The 18679-nt window shown below is 59.1% G+C and overlaps 2 protein-coding genes and 2 non-coding genes across 4 annotated transcripts; 3 read left to right on the top strand and 1 right to left on the bottom strand.

Annotated features, from left to right (window-relative positions):
• The first annotated feature begins 7486 nt into the window (after window positions 1–7486).
• On the top strand, window positions 7487–9691 carry LOC133626723 (C-signal-like). The gene is made up of 6 exons (XM_062007572.1): window positions 7487–7638; window positions 7987–8038; window positions 8169–8356; window positions 8621–8779; window positions 9129–9248; window positions 9524–9691. The coding sequence occupies exons 1-6, from the start codon at window positions 7492–7494 to the stop codon at window positions 9635–9637; spliced, it is 780 nt and encodes a 259-aa protein (XP_061863556.1). The 5' UTR covers window positions 7487–7491; the 3' UTR covers window positions 9638–9691.
• Window positions 9692–11955: 2264 nt separating this feature from the next.
• On the top strand, window positions 11956–13992 carry LOC133626726 (C-signal-like). The gene is made up of 6 exons (XM_062007581.1): window positions 11956–12113; window positions 12462–12513; window positions 12644–12831; window positions 12991–13149; window positions 13497–13616; window positions 13879–13992. The coding sequence occupies exons 1-6, from the start codon at window positions 11967–11969 to the stop codon at window positions 13990–13992; spliced, it is 780 nt and encodes a 259-aa protein (XP_061863565.1). The 5' UTR covers window positions 11956–11966.
• A 2229-nt stretch (window positions 13993–16221) lies between these two features.
• TRNAH-GUG (transfer RNA histidin (anticodon GUG)) lies at window positions 16222–16293 on the top strand. The gene has a single exon. It is a non-coding gene; the product is annotated as a tRNA-His (tRNA).
• A 1287-nt stretch (window positions 16294–17580) lies between these two features.
• On the bottom strand, window positions 17581–17653 carry TRNAK-UUU (transfer RNA lysine (anticodon UUU)). Its single transcript has one exon. It is a non-coding gene; the product is annotated as a tRNA-Lys (tRNA).
• Window positions 17654–18679: the final 1026 nt, after the last annotated feature.

Raw genomic sequence — 18679 nt, 5'->3', positions numbered from 1 at the left:
GGGGAAGGGGCGGCGGCTCCCGGGGCGATGCTCGGGGGAAGGGGCGGCGGCTCCCGGGGTGATGCTCGGGGGAAGGGGCGGCGGCACCCGGGGTGATGCTCGGGGGAAGGGGCACAGCGGCACCGGGGTGATGCTCGGGGGAAGGGGCACAGCGGCACCGGGGTGATGCTCGGGGGAAGGGGCGACAGCACCTGGGGTGATGCTCGGGGGAAGGGGCACAGCGGCACCGGGGCGATGCTCGGGAGAAGGGGCGGCGGCACCCGGGGTGATGCTCGGGGGAAGGGGCGGCGGCTCCCGGGGTGATGCTCGGGGGAAGGGGCACAGCGGCTCCCAGGGCGATGCTCGGGGGAAGGGGCACAGCGGCACCGGGGCGATGCTCGGGGGCAGGGGCACAGCGACACCGGGGCGATGCTCGGGGGAAGGGGCACAGCGGCACCGGGGTGATGCTCGTGGGAAGGGGCACAGCGGCACCGGGGCGATGCTCGGGGGAAGGGGCGGCGGCACCCGGGGTGATGCTCGGGGGAAGGGGCACAGCGGCACCGGGGCGATGCTCGGGGGAAGGGGCGACAGCACCTGGGGTGATGCTCGGGGGAAGGGGCGGCGGCACCCGGGGCGATGCTCGGGGGAAGGGGCGGCGGCACCTGGGGTGATGCTCGGGGGAAGGGGCACAGCGGCACCGGGGTGATGCTCGGGGGAAGGGGCACAGCGGCACCGGGGTGATGCTCGGGGGAAGGGGCGGCGGCTCCCGGGGCGATGCTCGGGGGAAGGGGCGGCGGCACTCGGGGTCATGCTCGGGGGAAGGGGCGGCGGCACCCGGGGTGATGCTCGGGGGAAGGGGCACAGCGGCACCGGGGCGATGCTCGGGGGAAGGGGTGGCAGCTCCCAGAGGAGAGCCAGAGGGAAGGGGCTGGAGTGGAGGACATAAAGCTTACAGAGTTCTATGATGCACCTATGGCACAGCAAAGTGATTTCTTTGCCTAATTTAGGGGAGAACCCCTAAATCCAACCATCAACCTCTTGTGGAGTTGGCTCCTCAGGAGGTTTCCAAACCCACCTGGACATGTTCCTCGCCCCCCTGAGTGAGGGGAACCTACTTTAGCAGGAGATTGGGCTGCATGAGCTCTGCAGACCCCATCCAGCCCCTACCATTCTATGACCCAATTCACCAGAGAGGTACCAAATCCCCAGTGTTTTTCTTGCCTGCCCAGAAATGTACCCGATTTAGTTCTCTCCACAATAGTCAGACCTGATAAATCAGGTAACTAAGCTGCAGTTTGGGGATGGAGGTGTTTGGGGGGATTTGTCTTCTGGTCACTGGGTGTCAAGTACCTGGTTCAACTACTGAATCAAAGATGTGGAAAGGGGTAGAGCAAGGAAAAGGTTTTGTGGCAGCTAGGGATGGGAAAGTGGGGGTGTGAGAGGAAAGGGAAAACAGAAAAGAGACCATCCTGTGTCTGGAGGGCACCTGCACATGCCAGCTCTGCTGCCAGCCTCCACCTGGGTGCTGATTGTCAGCTGTTATATGGAAAACCAGATGCACAAATGACATTAAAATCCCATTATGGTGGGCACACAACCAGGAGCTCAGCAGTAAAGCAATGACTCAGCAACTCTCCTTCATGCAAGCATCGTTATTTCCTTGCTTTCTTCCTTGTTTGACAAGTGATTGACAAAACACTGCTGATACTGAGGAATCAAAGGGGAAACAATGATATCAACCTGGTGATATCACCAGGCAAGCTGCACTAACTGTATCCTGCTCCACCACAGCTCACCCACACAGCTGGGCCTCTGCTCCTCTGTTTCCCTTGGGATACCAAAAATGCTTTGAGAATATAGAGTGGAGCAATACAGAGTGGAGCAGCAGTCAGTCTTTGATGGCACCAATAACCACTAAGAAGCAGATGCCCCCCTCATAGCATACATTTGAATTGAAGGGCCCACTCTCCTTTTGCTGGGTCATTGGTTGGGTGACTCATTGGAAATGCTCCTCCATCCCTTGCAGCTAAGTACAAAAGGCAGAGAGAGGACAAAGGGTCAGGATCATGCTGAGGAAAGAGGCCTTGACTAGGCTTTCCACATAGATCATGCACACTGCAGGCCAGTTACATTAATTAACTCTTCCTAGGTGCTCCCTTCAAAGAGCTCTGGAAACAGGGATCCCCTGTGGTCTGCTGTGTGGAAACAGTTAATGTGCAGCCACAGCTGAAGCCAGCAGGAGCCTCTTCTGAATATAAATGCAAACCATGACAAAAGACAAGTGTTGAGCATTGTTGACTGTATGCTTCCCAATACCAACATTGCTTGACCCCCTTTAGGCTTCAGTTCCCCAGCTCTGAAATAGGAGATGATCAATTTTTGGTAGGTTAAGTATAGGGAGGCTCCCAAAGGGTAATAAAGAGAAAGAAAAACCTACTCAAGTGCATTAGTTTCCCTTCAGCTGACTTTGCCACCTTCCTGCTGTGTGTTAAAGCCTGATTCTGATCTTACTGAGTTTTGGAGCTCCTGAGTGTACAAATCACAGAATCCCAGAATAGTTTGGGTTGGAAGAGATATTAAAGTCATGCAGTTGTACTCCCCCTGCCCTGGGTAGAGCCACTTTCCACCAGACCAGGTTGCTCCAAGCCCCATCCAACCTGCCCTTGAACACTTCCAGGGATGAGGCAGCCACAGCCTCTCTGGGCAACCCCTGCTGTCCTCAGCTCTCACATAACCTCAGTGGCACTCATGTCCTGTGGACACAGCTTTGCTGTCCCTAAAAACTCCTCACTGCCCCCTGTGAGAGCCATCCCCATGCAGCTGCTTCTGCTCTGGTCCACCTGACCCTTGCAACTAATGTCCCATCCTGCTGCACCCTCAGAAACAAGCCATGGAGCTGAGATGTTCCCTCCAGAGGAGCAAATCCCACTGCATGCTTAAGAATATCTCCTGGTGCATTTCTCAGGGTGTCAGTCAAGTGCCCAGGTCCCACCAGTTGAGAGTTTGAGCTCTCATCACAGAGCACCTGGCAGGGTAACACAGTTTTAGGAGGAGGGTCATATATTTTGGTGTTAACAAAGCAGAAGAACTTGAAACAAGTTGTTGGGTTGGGGTTTTTTTCCCCCCCACCAGCACTGTTGTCACTTATCAGGTAATAAAGTGTTCCTTTCAGCCCTGTCTCCTTCTCACTTTAACACATGGATGGCAAACCAAGCCCTCCACAAGGTGGTTATTTAGCCCCTTAGGGCTTCTGAGATGTTACACACACAAGAGTCCATTCTCCCTGTCAGCAAACACAATAGTGGGAAAGCAAAATGGTCCTACTTGGTGATCCTAAGGTCAGCTTGCAGATGTCCTCTAGAAATCTGCCTCAGCTTTGGTTTCCTCTCATGGTAAAGACACCATTTGCTATGGCAAGGTGCTGAGTGCTTTGCATCTCCTTCCTCTGCTGCCAGAGGTTTGGGTGCCTGGCTTCAGGCCACTGCTGAGGTAACACTGATGTAACCTGTGCAGATCACTCTGCTGAGAAACAACAAAGCTGTGAAAAAGGGCCACAAGAAGCCTCACTCACCTCTCTCAGAAGCTGCACTCCAGGTCAGGCACTCACCCACAGTCCCTGCACCTTCCCTTCACAGAGAGACATCCCTAATCCCCTCCAGCCAAACAAACCAGAGAGGGGGAACATGACCTGACTGGCTTCAAACAGCTTCAGGACCAGGTGGGTCTCACCCCACCCTTTGATTAGCAATTCACTCATCACTCCCTATTGGTTCTTCAGCAGGGGACTAAGAAGAGATGAGAAGACCCACCCAAAATAGCCCTGAATACATGGTGCAGGCAAACAAGCTTGGTAATAATAGCAACAGCATCTATTCTCACTTCCAGCATAGATTAACTGTATTAAAGGTAGTTATTTTGAACACTCCCATGCCCCTGGCTAGCAAGGCAAAGGATGTTGCTCAGTCCTTTTGTCAGCAGCAGGGTCACAGCCCTTTGTGCAAATATCCAGGTATGCTGAGCACACCTGAGCTTTCAGCTAGGGGAAGTGGAGGAGGTGTGAGTGCCTCCTGGAAAACTGGCTCTGAGTCTTCCTGGTGTGCTGAAATGGAAAGTATCTGTATGTGAAACAGGGAGAAGTGTACAGGAGGACCTCAGTGCTCAGGTTTGGATCATGCAAGAACGTTTCAGAGCAAAAGAACCATGTGGATCCATTCTGAGGAGCTGGTCAGAGGTGCCTTGCTGAGGCAGAAAGCACAGTTGGGTTTGTGTGCAGCTTGGGCACATGTTCTGGGCCTTATCTCAGGACTTACACCAAGCAAACCAGATAGCAGAATTTACTGCAGGATTGTGACAGGATTTGGCTACCCACTGCCACAGCTCTCTGCCAGAGCAAAGGGCAGCAGGAGCTGTGCCAGCTCTCATCCTGGGGGTACAGGGCAATGGCAAAGCCCCTTAGAGCTGGAGAGGGAGGGTGTGCCAGGCCCAGTGGGCAGAGTGGATCTACCAAAGGGGTTCAGCATCTGGCACTGAGATGCTGTGAGGGCATGGAAACATTCAGCTCTCTCTCAGACAGGTCCCCAGGGATGGGATTTGCACAGCCCCAGAGCAGACACTGCAAACTGCTGTGCTAAGAGCCTGGTGAAAAACAAGTGGCAGGAGTCTTGCCCTGTGATCTGTGGCACAGTCCTTAAGACACTACTGTTTGCTAAACACACCTTTTGGAAAAGGAACAAAGGGAAAAGACCTTCAAGGCTGTTAAATCCAACTATGAAGCAGCAATGCCACCTCCAAACCTTGTACCTCAGTGCTGCAGCTACACACCCTCTGATTATCTCCAAGACTTCAATTAAGTTTTAACATAATCAGAGTACTGCTGAGGACAATATTCCTCAAAGGTCTGACATCCAGATCAGAACATGCTCTGTGCTGATTTGGGGAAAACCACTCAGCTCTCCTGTGCTGCATTAAGGTGAAATATTAATGTGTTGGGCACAAAGGGCTGATGGAGAGAGTCCTGCTGCCCTTCTGGTGCCTGATGGGCTCTGGATTGACCAGAAGCTCACAGTCTTGTGGGCTGGAGCTCAGGAGCTTGTGCCTGGTGAGCCTGACACTAGGAGAGATGAGATGTCATTAATTGTGCTGGTGCCAATGTTTCCTGCTGGGGAAGGAGTTAGTGCTCATGCCTGTGACACTCCTGTGAACACCCCTGTATCCTCCTTTCTCCTCACAGACATTCCTGCCCTTGCTGAAGAAGGCTGCCCAGGGCAGCCTGGGCTCAGGGCTGAGCTGCAGTAAGGCAGCACCCTGGGTTTGCCCCAAGCCACAGGTCTTTGACAGGACACACAGTGAAGGGGCATGGGCTTGGAAGAAGCAAGAGCAAGGCAGAGAACATCTGCTCATGGCCATCTGAGGCAGGAGCTGGCTCTGGGGCTACAAGGATGAGAGATGGGATGAGCCTGTTCCCAGTGTTACACTGGTTAGATGCAGAAAGTCCATCCTGTGAAGCCATGAAGCCCACCTGAGCCCCGGGGTATCCCACATCCCTCCCACGTGCTGCTCCTGTCCTCCACACCCACAACAGCCTCTCCTGGCTGAGCAGATGGCTCCTGGGTTTTAGGGTAAGGTTTCTCAAGGTCAACTGTGTTTGCAAGAAAAATGCCAAGTCATTCTTGCCCTGTGATTACAACGGCTGGCTTCCAGTTGGGATTTATATCCTAGAGTCCAAAGAGCTGCAGGCATTCTACCTGGAGCTGATGCCTTGAATGGGTGGGATGGCCGTGGAACATGATATAAAGCAGAATGTGTGAGCTGGGCAGCCAGTGCAAGCTGACCAGGGCCAATGGGTGAGGTGGCGCTGGGACACGGCCCGGGCAGCCGCGGGGCCGCCTTCGCTCCGGCCCCGCTGCGGGACACCCCCGGGGCTCGGCTCGGCTCGGCTCGGCTCGGCTCGGGCTGCCCGGGGGGCACCGGGACCGGCCGCCCTCTCCCCTCAGCCGGGGGCTGCTGCCTCGCAGGCGGGACAGACGGACGTGCGGTGCCGGGCCGAGCGCAGCGAGCGTGTGCGGGGCTCGGTGCGGGGGGACGCGGCGGCGGCGAGACGGAGCACAGAGGCATCGGCTCCCGGCGCTCGCGGAGCGGGGGGACACGGGGGCGTGGGGAAGGGGACGGGAGCTGCTGCCGCTGCCGTTCCCGCTCCCCGGCAGCTCGGGCGGGCTGAGGGCGAGCGGAGCGATGGCGCAGAGGGACGAGCCGGCGAGCGGGAGGCTGCGGCGCGGGCAGGAGCCTCCGTCCCTCTGCACATCACCGGCACAGGCTGTTCCTTCCCTCCCCGGTGCGCAGGGGCTCGGCGGGGGTCCTGCGAGCGGCCGCCCGGCACGGTCGGGATACCCGTCCCCTGGCACCTCCCCTCGCTGGCACGGAGCCGGGACAGGGCGGGTCGCAGCTCCCCGAGGCGCAGCCCGATGGAGCCCCGTTCTCTGGAGATGCTGCTGGCCGCGGCCCCGCTGCAGCTCAGCCCCTCCTGCTGCCACGACCCCGACGCCCCGTGAATCCGGGACAAGCCCCGAGCCCGGGGACAACCATGGAGGGGTCTGTCACGTAGCACGGGCGAGCGGCTGCACAGACCCGCCGCGGAAGGGCAGGGGATGGGGAGGATGCTCAGACGAGGGGCTAAGCCCTCCCTCTCCGGCCCGGCGAGGGCAGGAGCTCCAGCCGGGGAGGAGCAAAGCGTAGGAGATGCTGAGGCTGGGCTGAGCTTCCCTCCCGCTGCTCTGGGTGTGCAGAGGAGATCAGCGGCAGTGGCCAAGCTCCCCTCAGTCTGCCTTGTGCGAGAGCGCGAGAGATCACCCAGCTGAAGGGATGCTGCACGCGGTGAATTCCCAGGTGGCAAAATGCCCCAGGAATTGACACACAAAGGGATGGAGGGCATGACCTCCATCAGGAGGGGATGAGCAGGCCACACAGGCACACAGCCTTCTGCCAGTGCCCCACACTGGCTTTGCTCCACGCCACGGGTCTTTGACAGGACAGACAGTGAATGAGTATTGGCTTGGAAGAAGCAAGAGCAAGGCAGAGAACATCTGCTCATGGCCACCTGAAGCACGAGCAGGCTCTGGGACCGCAGGGATGGGATGAGTCTGTTACACTGGTTAGATGCAGAAAGTCCATCCTGTGAAGCCATGAAGCCCACCTGAGCCCCGGGGCATCCCACATCCCACCCATGTGCTCCTCCTGTCCTCCACACCCACAACAGCCTCTCCTGGCAGAGCAGGCGGATCCTGGGTTTTAGGGTTAGGATTCTCAAGGTCAGCTGAGTTTGCCTGACAAAGCCAAATTAATTTTGTACTTTGGTAAGGAGAACTGGCTTCCAGCCGGGACCTGTGTCCTAGAGTTCAAAGAGCTGCCAAGATTCTGCCTGGAGTTTGTGCTTTGAATGGGTGGGGTTGCCGTGGAATATGATATAAAGCAGGATGAGTGAGCTGGGCAGCCAGTGCAAGCTGCAGGAGAAGCAAGATGGGAGAGCTGGCCGTGCACTCCGTCCTGGTGACCGGGGCCAACCGGGGGATCGGGCTGGGGCTGGTGCAGCATTTCCTGGGGCTGCCAAAGCCGCCCAAGTGGGTGTTCGCGGGGTGCCGGGACCCCAAGGGCCAGCGGGCGCAGGTGAGGCCGCGCCGGGCCGCAGCGGGGGGCGCGGGGGCACAGAGGGACGGGGCAGCGGGTCGGGGCAGGAGCTCAAAGGGCCGCGGCCGCAGCCGGGCCCCCGCGGCACAGGGCGGCCGGGCCGGGCGGGCTCCGGCAGCGGCCGCGCACGGGGGGCGCGCAGGGGACGGGCGCCCGCGGCCCGTGGGGCGGGCGCGGAGCCCCACGCGTGGGCGGCCGCGGCAGGGTGCCGGGCGGCGGCGGGGCCGGAGCCGCGGCCCCACGGGCCGTGCCGGGACGGGCTGAGCCTCCGCACGGCCCCCGCCGCCCGCCCTGCGCCGCGCTGCCCTTCGCCGCCGTCCGTCGCAGGAGCTGCAGCGCTTGGCCTCCAAGCACCCCAACCTGCTCATCCTGGCGCTCGGTAGGTGCCCCGAGCCGGGGGTCGCTGCGGGCCGCAGGGGCGCAGCCGGCCGTCGTGCCCGTGGCCGGGCGGCGGGGCTGCAGCCGCCCCGGGGCCGCGGCCGCTCAGCTCCCCGGGGCCGCCTCTGCAGAAGTCACCGACCCCGCCAGCGTCAAGGCGGCTGCAGCCCGAGTCGGGGAGCACGTGGGGGGCTCGGGGCTCACCCTCCTCATCAACAACGCCGGCATGGCCAAGATAAACTCCATTGACGCCGAGACACAGGAGGATATGACGCAGGTTTACACCACCAACACGATTGGCCCAATGCTGATGGGCCAGGTGAGAGCCTCACCCGAGCTGGGCTGTGCCAGGGGCACAAAGGGCTGGTGGAGAGGCTCCTGCTGCCCCTCTGCTGCCCGATGGGACCTGGGTTGAGAAGCTGCTCATGCGGCTGAGGGCTGGAGCTCAGGAGCTGGAGCCTGGTGAATGAGGTCAATGGGAGAGGAGGGAGGTTGTTCATTGTGCCAGTGCCAATGTTTTTTGCTGGGGAGGGAGCTGGTCTTTGCCCCTGTGCACAGCCCTATCTCCCCCTTCTCCTCACAGGCATTCCTGCCCTTGCTGAAGAAGGCTGCCCAGGCCAGCCCAGGCTCAGGGCTGAGCTGCAGCAAGGCTGCCATCATCAACATGTCCAGCATTGCTGGTTCCATCCAGGAAATGTTTGTTTGGAATTTGGGTCATGTTGTCTCATACCGCTGCAGCAAGGTACTGCCACCCTGCTCTGGGCACAGGCACTTCCCTCTCAGAACCACCCAGAATGCCTCCCAGCCTCCCCTCAGTCCCAGCCCCTCTCTGCACTGTCACCCAGCTCCTGGCAGTCCCGGGGTCCCTCTCAGGGCACATTCCCGTGCCGAGCCCCGGGGACCCACCTCAGAGGGACGTGCTGGGACAGGCACTGGTCTGGGTCGGGTGTCTGCAGTGGGGTTGAGGCCATGGCTCCCTGTGCCCCTGGAAGCTGCTCCACCTGCCCTCCCCTGCCCCACCACGGGCTCTGGACGTGTCCCCTCGCAGCCCCTTTCCCCTCCCACCGCCAGCCCTGCCCTGTCTCCCGCAGGCTGCTCTGAACATGCTGACCAGGTGCCAGTCCCTGGGGTACCGGGAGCACGGCATCCTCTGCGTTACCCTGCACCCCGGATGGGTCCAGACCGACATGGGCGATGCAGGGACAAAAACGGTAAGAGAGGTTTTGGAAAAGGTTCAGAAGAAGCTTTTGACTTGGGAGTGCAGAGCTTGCTGTGCATTTAAATAGTCCCAGACATGCCAGGCTCTGGGGAAGCTCTGTGGCACATACCCTGAGCTGGAGGCACAGGATGAGATGCGAGTTGGGGATCTCTTGCTCTGTTGTGGGTTCTCCTCTCTCACGCCCCAGAGCCCCAAACCCTGAGCCATGATCAGGGCAGCCCTGAGCCAGACTGCTGGCTCATGGCTGTGTTTCTCCTGCCCTTTCAGGCTCCTTTGACAGTGGATGACAGCGTGCGAGGGATGCTGAAGGTGCTCTCCTCCGTCTCCGAGAAGGACACCGGCACCTTCCTGGACTGGGAGGGGAAGGTCGTGCCCTGGTGATCCCCGGCTCGGGCTGCCTCCAGCGAGCCCTGTGCCGCTGCTCCCACCAGCCCCCCGTCCGCAATAAACGCCGTCCCGAGAGGCTCCGGCTCCGCTGTTGGCACCCGCTCACGGGCCGGCCCCGCTCCGTGTCCCGCTGCCCGCGGCCGCCTTCGCTCCGGCCCCGCTGCGGGACACCCCCGGGGCTCGGCTCGGCTCGGCTCGGCTCGGGCTGCCCGGGGGGCACCGGGACCGGCCGCCCTCTCCCCTCAGCCGGCGGCTGCCGCCTCGCAGGCGGGACAGACGGACGCGCGGTGCCGGGCCGAGCGCAGCGAGCGTGTGCGGGGCTCGGTGCGGGGGGACGCGGCGGCGGCGAGACGGAGCACAGAGGCATCGGCTCCCGGCGCTCGCGGAGCGGGGGGACACGGGGGCGTGGGGAAGGGGACGGGAGCTGCTGCCCCTGCCCTTCCCGCTCCCCGGCAGCTCGGGCGGGCTGAGGATGGAGCCGGCGAGAGGGAGCAGTTATCATGGGTATCATCGTCTCTCTGGCAATAAGGGAGAGGAGATACACAGACCAATAATGATCTCTAGGATACTATGGACATATTGGCTAAATCGCAGAGCTAGCAACTAAATAAATAACTGAAAACCAGAGGTTACCTGCATTCCCTGCGTGACTGGGAGTCTTGTTCCTCAGTTAAGTAGGTTTCCTGTAAGAGAAAAAAGAAACTCAGACGTTCCAGAACCCTTTTTAAAAAGAAGAACCCATCTGCTATTAATCTGATATTCCCGTTGGCATCAGATGCTGCCCATGCAAGTCCCTACAAGCCACCGTCTGTGCCTTCTGCTCCTTCCTGACATACCCCGTGGCGTCTCCTCTCTCCAAGGGGTCTAACCCTGCACCCCTCCTGCTTCAGGGACCAAGCTTCCAGCTCATCATCTGCGCTTAAAAATACTCCGGGACTCCCATATCCGCGGGGCTGTTTCTCTGGCAGCCTCCTTGTGCCTCCCCCTCTCAGCGAGACCCGCCGCGCACACTCACTTTCCGTTTCCTTCATTAAAGCTTTCCTGTAGCGGTGTTTGTGTAGGGCATCTCTTTAGAGATGACAGCGGGCTCTGTGTCCTCACCTTCACACACAACCGCGGTTTTACTAAGTGCCGGGAGGTCGGGATCAGGGGCGGGTTGTGTCCCCCTCCCTGGCTGCTCCCACGCGAGGCCAGGGGCACCTTCCCTCCCACGGAGCCTTTGCTGGGCTACGAAATCCCAGCTGTCTTCCAGAATCCTTGAGTAGCCACTACTTCAGCTCCTTTTCCCTCACACAAAGGCTGCCCTGCAGGTTTTCACTGATTAGTTCCTCACCAGTTAACACCGTTTCCACCCCGAGGGTATTTAACCCTTTCCACCCCTAATGCCTCCTACAGTGTTTTCACCATCACCTGAGGTGACTCGTTTGCTTCCTGCTCAGTCTGTATGGCAAAATATTTGTCCCTTTGGGAAAGAAAACAACCCACAACACCACAAGCCACCACTTTAATTTCTGAGCTTAAACCAGGTGTCTCACCCGTTCTGTTGGGGGGCAGGGCTGCCAGTTACACCCTCTTGTGATTGACAAGCTTGTGACAAGTCAAACAGTGGGGATTAATCAAGATCAGGCCTGTCCCGGGTTGCCACGGTCTCCTGAGAGAGATTTTGGCTCCAGCAGAAAGCCAGTTGTCCTATCTAAAGCCCTCTGGCTGATACCCCATTTGGTGAGCCCTCTCTATCCATAGTTTCTCACAGGGAATCCTGCTGCTGAGGCCAATGTAACATCCCACCCCCCTCATTGGGGAGGGTAACTTTCCAATTCTCTGTGCACTGGCAGTGAGCAACGACAGTTCCTTGAGAGCTTTGAACAGCTCGTGGATTTAATCACAACTCGGTGGAAGTTCAAAAGATGGTGGCTTGGCAAAACATGTAACAATAGAATTGTCTATGTGAACTTGGTGGAATGTACAAAAGCACAGTGGTTTGGCAAATCTTATAACGATGTTATCTTTGTGTATAAAAATCAAGTCAGACACAGAGAGCAGAAGATGAGAGAGAAAGAAATCAGGGAGAGATTGGGAGAAGAGGAGATCTTGCAACACTTGGATGCAGCCATAGGCTCTGCTTGTGGGTGGGATCCTTCGGTGGAGGGACGTGTTTGTGCAAAGATGGGACCTGAGGGGTAATCCACAAAGCTATCACCCAAGAGATTCCACCCCGAGCCAAGTGTTTGCACATGCCCTGAATGGGTGGAGTGGCCGTGGAATATGATATAAAGCAGGATGAGTGAGCTGGGCAGCCAGTGCAAGCTGCAGGAGAAGCAAGATGGGAGAGCTGGCCGTGCACTCCGTCCTGGTGACCGGGGCCAACCGGGGGATCGGGCTGGGGCTGGTGCAGCATTTCCTGGGGCTGCCAAAGCCGCCCAAGTGGGTGTTTGCGGGGTGCCGGGACCCCAAGGGCCAGCGGGCGCAGGTGAGGCCGCGCCGGGCCGCAGCGGGGGGCGCGGGGGCACAGAGGGACGGGGCAGCGGGTCGGGGCAGGAGCTCAAAGGGCCGCGGCCGCAGCCGGGCCCCCGCGGCACAGGGCGGCCGGGCCGGGCGGGCTCCGGCAGCGGCCGCGCACGGGGGGCGCGCAGGGGACGGGCGCCCGCGGCCCGTGGGGCGGGCGCGGAGCCCCACGCGTGGGCGGCCGCGGCAGGGTGCCGGGCGGCGGCGGGGCCGGAGCCGCGGCCCCACGGGCCGTGCCGGGACGGGCTGAGCCTCCGCACGGCCCCCGCCGCCCGCCCTGCGCCGCGCTGCCCTTCGCCGCCGTCCGTCGCAGGAGCTGCAGCGCTTGGCCTCCAAGCACCCCAACCTGCTCATCCTGGCGCTCGGTAGGTGCCCCGAGCCGGGGGTCGCTGCGGGGCGCAGGGGCGCAGCCGGCCGTCGTGCCCGTGGCCGGGCGGCGGGGCTGCAGCCGCCCCGGGGCCGCGGCCGCTCAGCTCCCCGGGGCCGCCTCTGCAGAAGTCACCGACCCCGCCAGCGTCAAGGCGGCTGCAGCCCGAGTCGGGGAGCACGTGGGGGGCTCGGGGCTCACCCTCCTCATCAACAACGCCGGCATCGTCAAGTTGAACTCAATTGACACTGAAACACTGGAGGACATGAGCCGGGTTTACACCACCAACACGATTGGCCCAATGCTGATGGGCCAGGTGAGACCCTCACCCAAGCTGAGCTGTGCCAGGGGCACAAAGGGCTGGTGGAGAGGCTCCTGCTGCCCCTCTGCTGCCCGATGGGACCTGGATTGAGAAGCAGCTCATGAACTAACAGCCACTCCTGTGCACAGCCCTATCTCCCCCTTCTCCTCACAGGCATTCCTGCCCTTGCTGAAGAAGGCTGCCCAGGCCAGCCCAGGCTCAGGGCTGAGCTGCAGCAAGGCTGCCATCATCAATGTGTCCAGCATTGTTGGTTCCATCCAGGAAATGTATTTATGGGACCAGATGCAAATTGTCTCCTACCGCTGCAGCAAGGTACTGCCACCCTGCTCTGGGCACAGGCACTTCCCTCTCAGAACCACCCAGAATGCTTCCCAGCCTCCCCTCAGTCCCAGCCCCTCTCTGCACTGTCACCCAGCTCCTGGCAGTCCCGGGGTCCCTCTCAGGGCACATTCCCGTGCCGAGCCCCGGGACCCACCTCAGAGGGACGTGCTGGGACAGGCACTGGTCTGGGTCGGGTGTCTGCAGTGGGGTTGAGGCCATGGCTCCCTGTGGCCCTGGGAGCTGCTCCACCTGCCCTCCCCTGCCCCACCACGGGCTCTGGACGTGTCCCCTCGCAGCCCCTTCCCCTCCCACCGCCAGCCCTGCCCTGTCTCCCGCAGGCTGCTCTGAACATGCTGACCAGGTGCCAGTCCCTGGGGTACCGGGAGCACGGCATCCTCTGCGTTACCCTGCACCCCGGATGGGTCCAGACTGACATGGGGGATGTAGGGCCAGAAAAGGTAAGAGAAGTTTTGGGAAAGGTTCAGAAGAAGGTTTTGACTTGGGAGTGCAGAGCTTGCTGTGCATAGTCCCAGACATGCCAGGCTCTGGGGAAGCTCTTTGGCACATACCCTGAGCTGGAGGCACAGGATGAGATGAGAGTTGGGGATCTCTTGCTCTGTTGTGGTCTCTCATGCCCCAGAGCCCCAAACCCTGAGCCATGATCAGGGCAGTCCTGAGCCAGACTGCTGGCTCATGGCTGTGTTTCTCCTGCCCTTGCAGGCCCCTCTGACAGTGGATGGCAGTGTAGGAGGGATGCTGAAGGTGCTCTCCTCCCTCTCTGAGACAGACACCGGCACCTTCCTGGACTGGGAGGGGAAGGTTGTGCCATGGTGAAACGTCACTCAGCATCCTGGCAGCAGGTCCCTTTGCTCCTGCACCAGGTTGTGCCTGTCCCCCAATAAACTTGGTCTCCTTTAGAGTATCACTGTGAGAGTCTTCACTCAAGCTGAGACAACTGGTCAGGGTGGTTTATCAATGTAATTGTGGTAAGCCAGTCTGAATGTCTGATCTCCTCTGCCTAAGTGCCTAGCCACCATCCTCATAGGGTCTTCTCTGTGGGCATGGAAAGGCTCATCCCACAGCTCCCTGAATGGCAGTGAAGCTCCTGCTGCACCAGCCACCCCTCCCTGTGACCCCTTCCTTGCAGCAGCCAGCACAGCACTGCTCCTCCTTGGCTCCTGCATCATGGGTGCAGGAAGCTGCCAGCAAAGCCCTCTGGGAACCTCATGGGTTGCTCATGCCCTGCTGTGCCCTCCCTCCACAGATATCAGGATGGTTAAAATACCCCATGAAGAGCAGGACCTGCAAGCATGAGGCTGTTTCTAGCTGTCCATAGGAGGCCTCATGCACTTGTTCCTCCCCATCAGGCAGTCCACAGCAGACACACACTACAGTGACTCCCATCCCAGTCTTCTCCTTAATCTGGACCCACGAGCTCCTGTTTAGCTCACCACTCATCCACAGGTAGAGCTCTGTGCACTCCCACTGCTCTCTCACATGAAGGGAAACTCCATAAAGGGGACACTGAGCTCCACCAGTATGCCAGGACTGAGGATGCTGCTCAGTGAGTCCATATCCAAGCCCTGTTGTCTCTCAGGCACTGGAACAGCACAACAAGAGCCCTGTCTGTTCATCCCTTCCTGACTCAGGGAGCAGTTGGGCAATCAGGACTCCTGGATCCTCTTCCTGAGGATCTTGCTGTGCCCCTGCCTTGCTGCCCAGTACCCAAGTTGAAGCCCTTGGCATGAGGGGATTGTCTGCCCCCCAGAGAGGGCTGACAGTGGTCCCTGCAGGGGAGATAACGTGGGTGCCCTTGAGCCTCCAAGCCCTCTGTGGCCATCACACCATCCTCTCCTTGGCAGGGACATCTATTGCACAACTCCCATTGTCTGAAGGAGCACCTTAGGTGTTTTTAACCAGAGTGGCAATACATGTAATCTCATGTCCTTGGGCAAGAGTGTGCTGAAGCACTGTGAACCTGCTGACTTGGAGCTGTCTCGTGTGCTTTCCAGAGATCCATTGGGCATCACGTGTGTGAAGGCATTACACAGCACTTGGCACAGCACTCTCCTGGGACACCCTCGTGCCATCAGTTATGTTTTAAACCAAATTGCCCTAAGTTTGTTGTATCATGCACTTCTGGTGCTGAAAAGCTACTTCATTACTCATCTCTTGTATCCCTTACACTTAGCTGAAACTATTGCACACTTGCTGTCTTACTGCAGGGGGGCCACGTGGCTTGATATCCCCTCAACAGCACTGTCCCTTGCATCAGCACCAGTCATAGAATCATAGAATGATGGGGTTGGAAGGGACCTTTAGAGCTCATCCAGCCCAACCCCCTGCAGAAGCAGCTCCCACCTAGATCAGGTCACACAGGAACGTGTCCAGGTGGGGTTTGAAGCCCTCCAAGGAAGGAGCCTCCACACCCTCCCTGGGCAGCCTGGGCCAGGGCTCCCTCACTAAACCACTGACACAGTTTTTCCTTGTGTTTCAATGGAACTGTTTGTGTTCCAGCTTCATCCCATCACCCCTTGTCCTGTCACTGGATGCAACAAAAACAAGGGATGTCCCAACCTCCTGACACCCACCAGTGAGATACTTGTAACTATCAATGAGTTCCCCCCTCAGTCTCCTCTTCTCCAGACTGAACAGCCCCAGGTCCCACAGCCTTTCCTTAGAAGGAAGATGCTCCAGTCCCCTGATCATCTTGCTGTCCCTGCCCTGGCCTCTGTCCAGCAGTTCCCTGTCCCTCTGGAGCTGGGGAGCCCAGAACTGGCCCTAGGACTCCAGATGAGCCTCAGCAGGGCAGAGCAGAGGGGAACAGAACCTCCCTGGCCCTGCTGCCCACACTCTGCTTGACTCCCCAGGTGCCATCCCATACTGTACACAATTCAGGGCCCAGTTGCATCCTGCTGGGACTCTGAGCAGCAGCATCCAAGTCCTTAAGTAAGCGCCTTGCTAAGCCAGCCGGGTTTTGTTCCGAGGGCTGCCCTGTGCCAGGGGAGGCAGGGCAGGGCTCAGGCTCTCTGCCGCCGCGGTCCCTCGTGTGGCAGGGCTGCTGCTGTGATCGTATAGTGGTCAGTACTCTGCGTTGTGGCCGCAGCAACCTCGGTTCGAATCCGAGTCACAGCAACGCTTTTGCCGGTCCTGGGTGGGAGATGCAGGGGGAGGCATCTGTGGAGGTGGTTGGTTTGCAAAGGTGCCGTGCCTTAGGAGGAAGCTGCAAGCTCCCATGTGCTCTCTGCTCCTAAAAGCGACCAAATTCACACCTGCAGGGATCTCTGTCGTTTTATGTAGCTGTTGCACGGGCTCTTTTCAGTGGTGCCTCAGTGACACTGCAGCTTCTCCCTTTGCCAGGTAAAGCTTGAGAACTCGGGGGAAACCACTGTCTGTCCTGCCTGTCCCTCACCCTTCCTCCCAGTTCTGAAAGAAAGGGACCAGCAAAAAGCCGGAGGAGGTGGGAGGCAGCAGCTCACTGCTGCAGGGCTCAGCTCAGGAGAGCCAAAACACCTCCCTCCTGCCCCGCGGGGTAGGAAGCTTCTGCCACAGCAATCACCTGAAGAACAAGGAAGGTCGAGCTGATAAAGACACGCTGCTAGTGCTCCCAACTCTTGGGGGACAAGATTTCAGCTGCAGCACCTCCAGCGATGCTGCCAGGGCAGAGGCAAAACCTGCTCCTCTCCAGAAGCCTGGATGGAGACACTATTTGCTTGCTCTTGGTGCCCTCTCCCGACAGCTATGCAGATCCCATCCTGGATGGCAGCTTTCCAAGAAGGAATTACAACAGACTGTACCTATTTTTCATCCAAAATTGCTCTGTTTTCTGTTAAAAGCGTTTCCATTTTGCAAGAGTGGCCTGAGGTGTATATTAGACATCCAACTTGCAGTTCAGGGCTCTCACATCAAACTACCTGCCCTTAACAGCAACACAGAGCTTTGCTTTGGTTGGAGTGGATTTGGGGTGACAGGCACCAGAACCACAGGCTGGTTCAGGCTGGAAAGGATCTCCAAAGATCATCTGGTGCAACTCCCTGCTGAAGCAGGGAGCTTCAAGCACTGGTTGTCCCTATCTCCAGGCAGGTTTAGGTATCTCTAAGGATAGAGAACTCACAGCCTGTGACCACACACAGTCACCCTCATGGTGAAAAAGGGTCTCCTGGTATTCAGATGGAGGTTTCTACTTTGTGCCTGCTGCCTCTGGTCCTGGCACTGGGCATAAGCTGAGAAGAGCCTGGCTCCTGTCTCAGGACAGAGCCTCCAGTCCCTTCAGCATCCCCGTGGAGGTCATCAGGCAGAAAACACAAGTGCCAGGAGGAAACCCACCCTTGAGGAAGATGCTTGAAGAGGAGAAAGAAGTAAGGGGAGAGAGCTTCCTCCCCATCTCAGTTATCCCAGAAGGATGCCTAAAGGATAAACCCTCGCCTGAACAGGGGCTTGAACCCTGGACCCTCAGATTAAAAGTCTGATGCTCTCCCAGCTGAGCTATCCAGGCTCACACCCGGGGCTGGGGGGTGTCCAGGACGGACCCCACACACCCCACTTCACTGAGGCACCGGTGGGACACTGTGGGGGCTTTGCTTTGGCCCCTTGCAGCCCCCCACCAGCCCAGCAAGGCCACCACAGCGTGGGGCACCCACCCTGCCGTGAGGCACAGCACCCCGGGCCCCTCCAGCCCTGGCCCCGATGAGGATGGAGGGGACAGATAAACACCCTGTTTGTGCTTCTGGGGACAGCCAAAAGCCAGAGTGAGCAGCCCCAGGAGGAGGAGAGCCCGGGGAGGGCTGTAAGGACCAGCCCCAGCGCTCTGGGACAGCAACACCAGCCCGTGAGAGCTGCAGTTATGCCCGGCCCCTGTGCTGCCACCACGCCTCGAGTTCCAGTCACAGCAATGCTTTTGCCGGGCTCTGGGAGGGGGACACAGGCTGGGACAGGCTCCTAAAGGCCACCCAGCCTCTTCTCTTGCCTTTCCACTCAGGTATGCAGGAAGGAGCCCCTTTGCACCATGAGGAACCAACCCTGCCAGCCCAGCCCACCCCCCAGCGCCCTCCAGCCCCACACAGGCATAAACCAAATCAACTTACTCTTCCCTGTAGAGGATGGAAGCATCTTCCCTTCAGTAAGAGAGTGGGGCTTTTTCAAAGCCAACCCACTCTGCTGCAGCTCTTTACTCCTGTACTGGAAGCAAAGCCTCCCTGGAAGGGCTGTGTGCCTTCCTCCCCACTGAGTGAGAGGAGGTGGGAGGCAGCTCTGGCCCAGGGCTCAGCTGCAGAGATGTCAGGTGGGAAGGATTTACACTCAGAGCATCAAAAGGTCACACTCCAGGTGTGCCTGAGCTTCCCACCCAGCATCCAGCTGCTCAGCATCAGCCCATTATCCCACTGCTGCTTGGACACCGTGATCTTAAAGGTCTTTTCCAAGTGTATTGACTCTGTGGAACAAACTGGGAAAGCTGGAGCACACTGGGAAAGCTGGAACAAGCCCATGGGCAGTGCTCAGGGACGTGCTGCTGCTGTGTGCC

The sequence above is a fragment of the Colius striatus genome, chromosome 14, assembly GCF_028858725.1.
Source record: "Colius striatus isolate bColStr4 chromosome 14, bColStr4.1.hap1, whole genome shotgun sequence".
In the NCBI taxonomy this organism is placed as follows: Eukaryota; Metazoa; Chordata; class Aves; order Coliiformes; family Coliidae; genus Colius; species Colius striatus.
The sequence above is the reverse complement of the archived record's forward strand: the minus strand, read 5'-3'. Positions and strand labels throughout refer to the sequence as shown.

Coding starts and splice junctions, on each gene's coding strand:
- LOC133626723 (XM_062007572.1), top strand. CDS start 7,492: ATGGGAGAGCTGGCCGTGCACTCCGTCCTGGTGACCGGGGCCAACCGG. Junction 7,639..7,986: donor CCAAGGGCCAGCGGGCGCAG/GTGAGGCCGCGC, acceptor CGTCCGTCGCAG/GAGCTGCAGCGCTTGGCCTC. Junction 8,780..9,128: donor TCTCATACCGCTGCAGCAAG/GTACTGCCACCC, acceptor TGTCTCCCGCAG/GCTGCTCTGAACATGCTGAC.
- LOC133626726 (XM_062007581.1), top strand. CDS start 11,967: ATGGGAGAGCTGGCCGTGCACTCCGTCCTGGTGACCGGGGCCAACCGG. Junction 12,114..12,461: donor CCAAGGGCCAGCGGGCGCAG/GTGAGGCCGCGC, acceptor CGTCCGTCGCAG/GAGCTGCAGCGCTTGGCCTC. Junction 12,832..12,990: donor GCCCAATGCTGATGGGCCAG/GTGAGACCCTCA, acceptor TTCTCCTCACAG/GCATTCCTGCCCTTGCTGAA.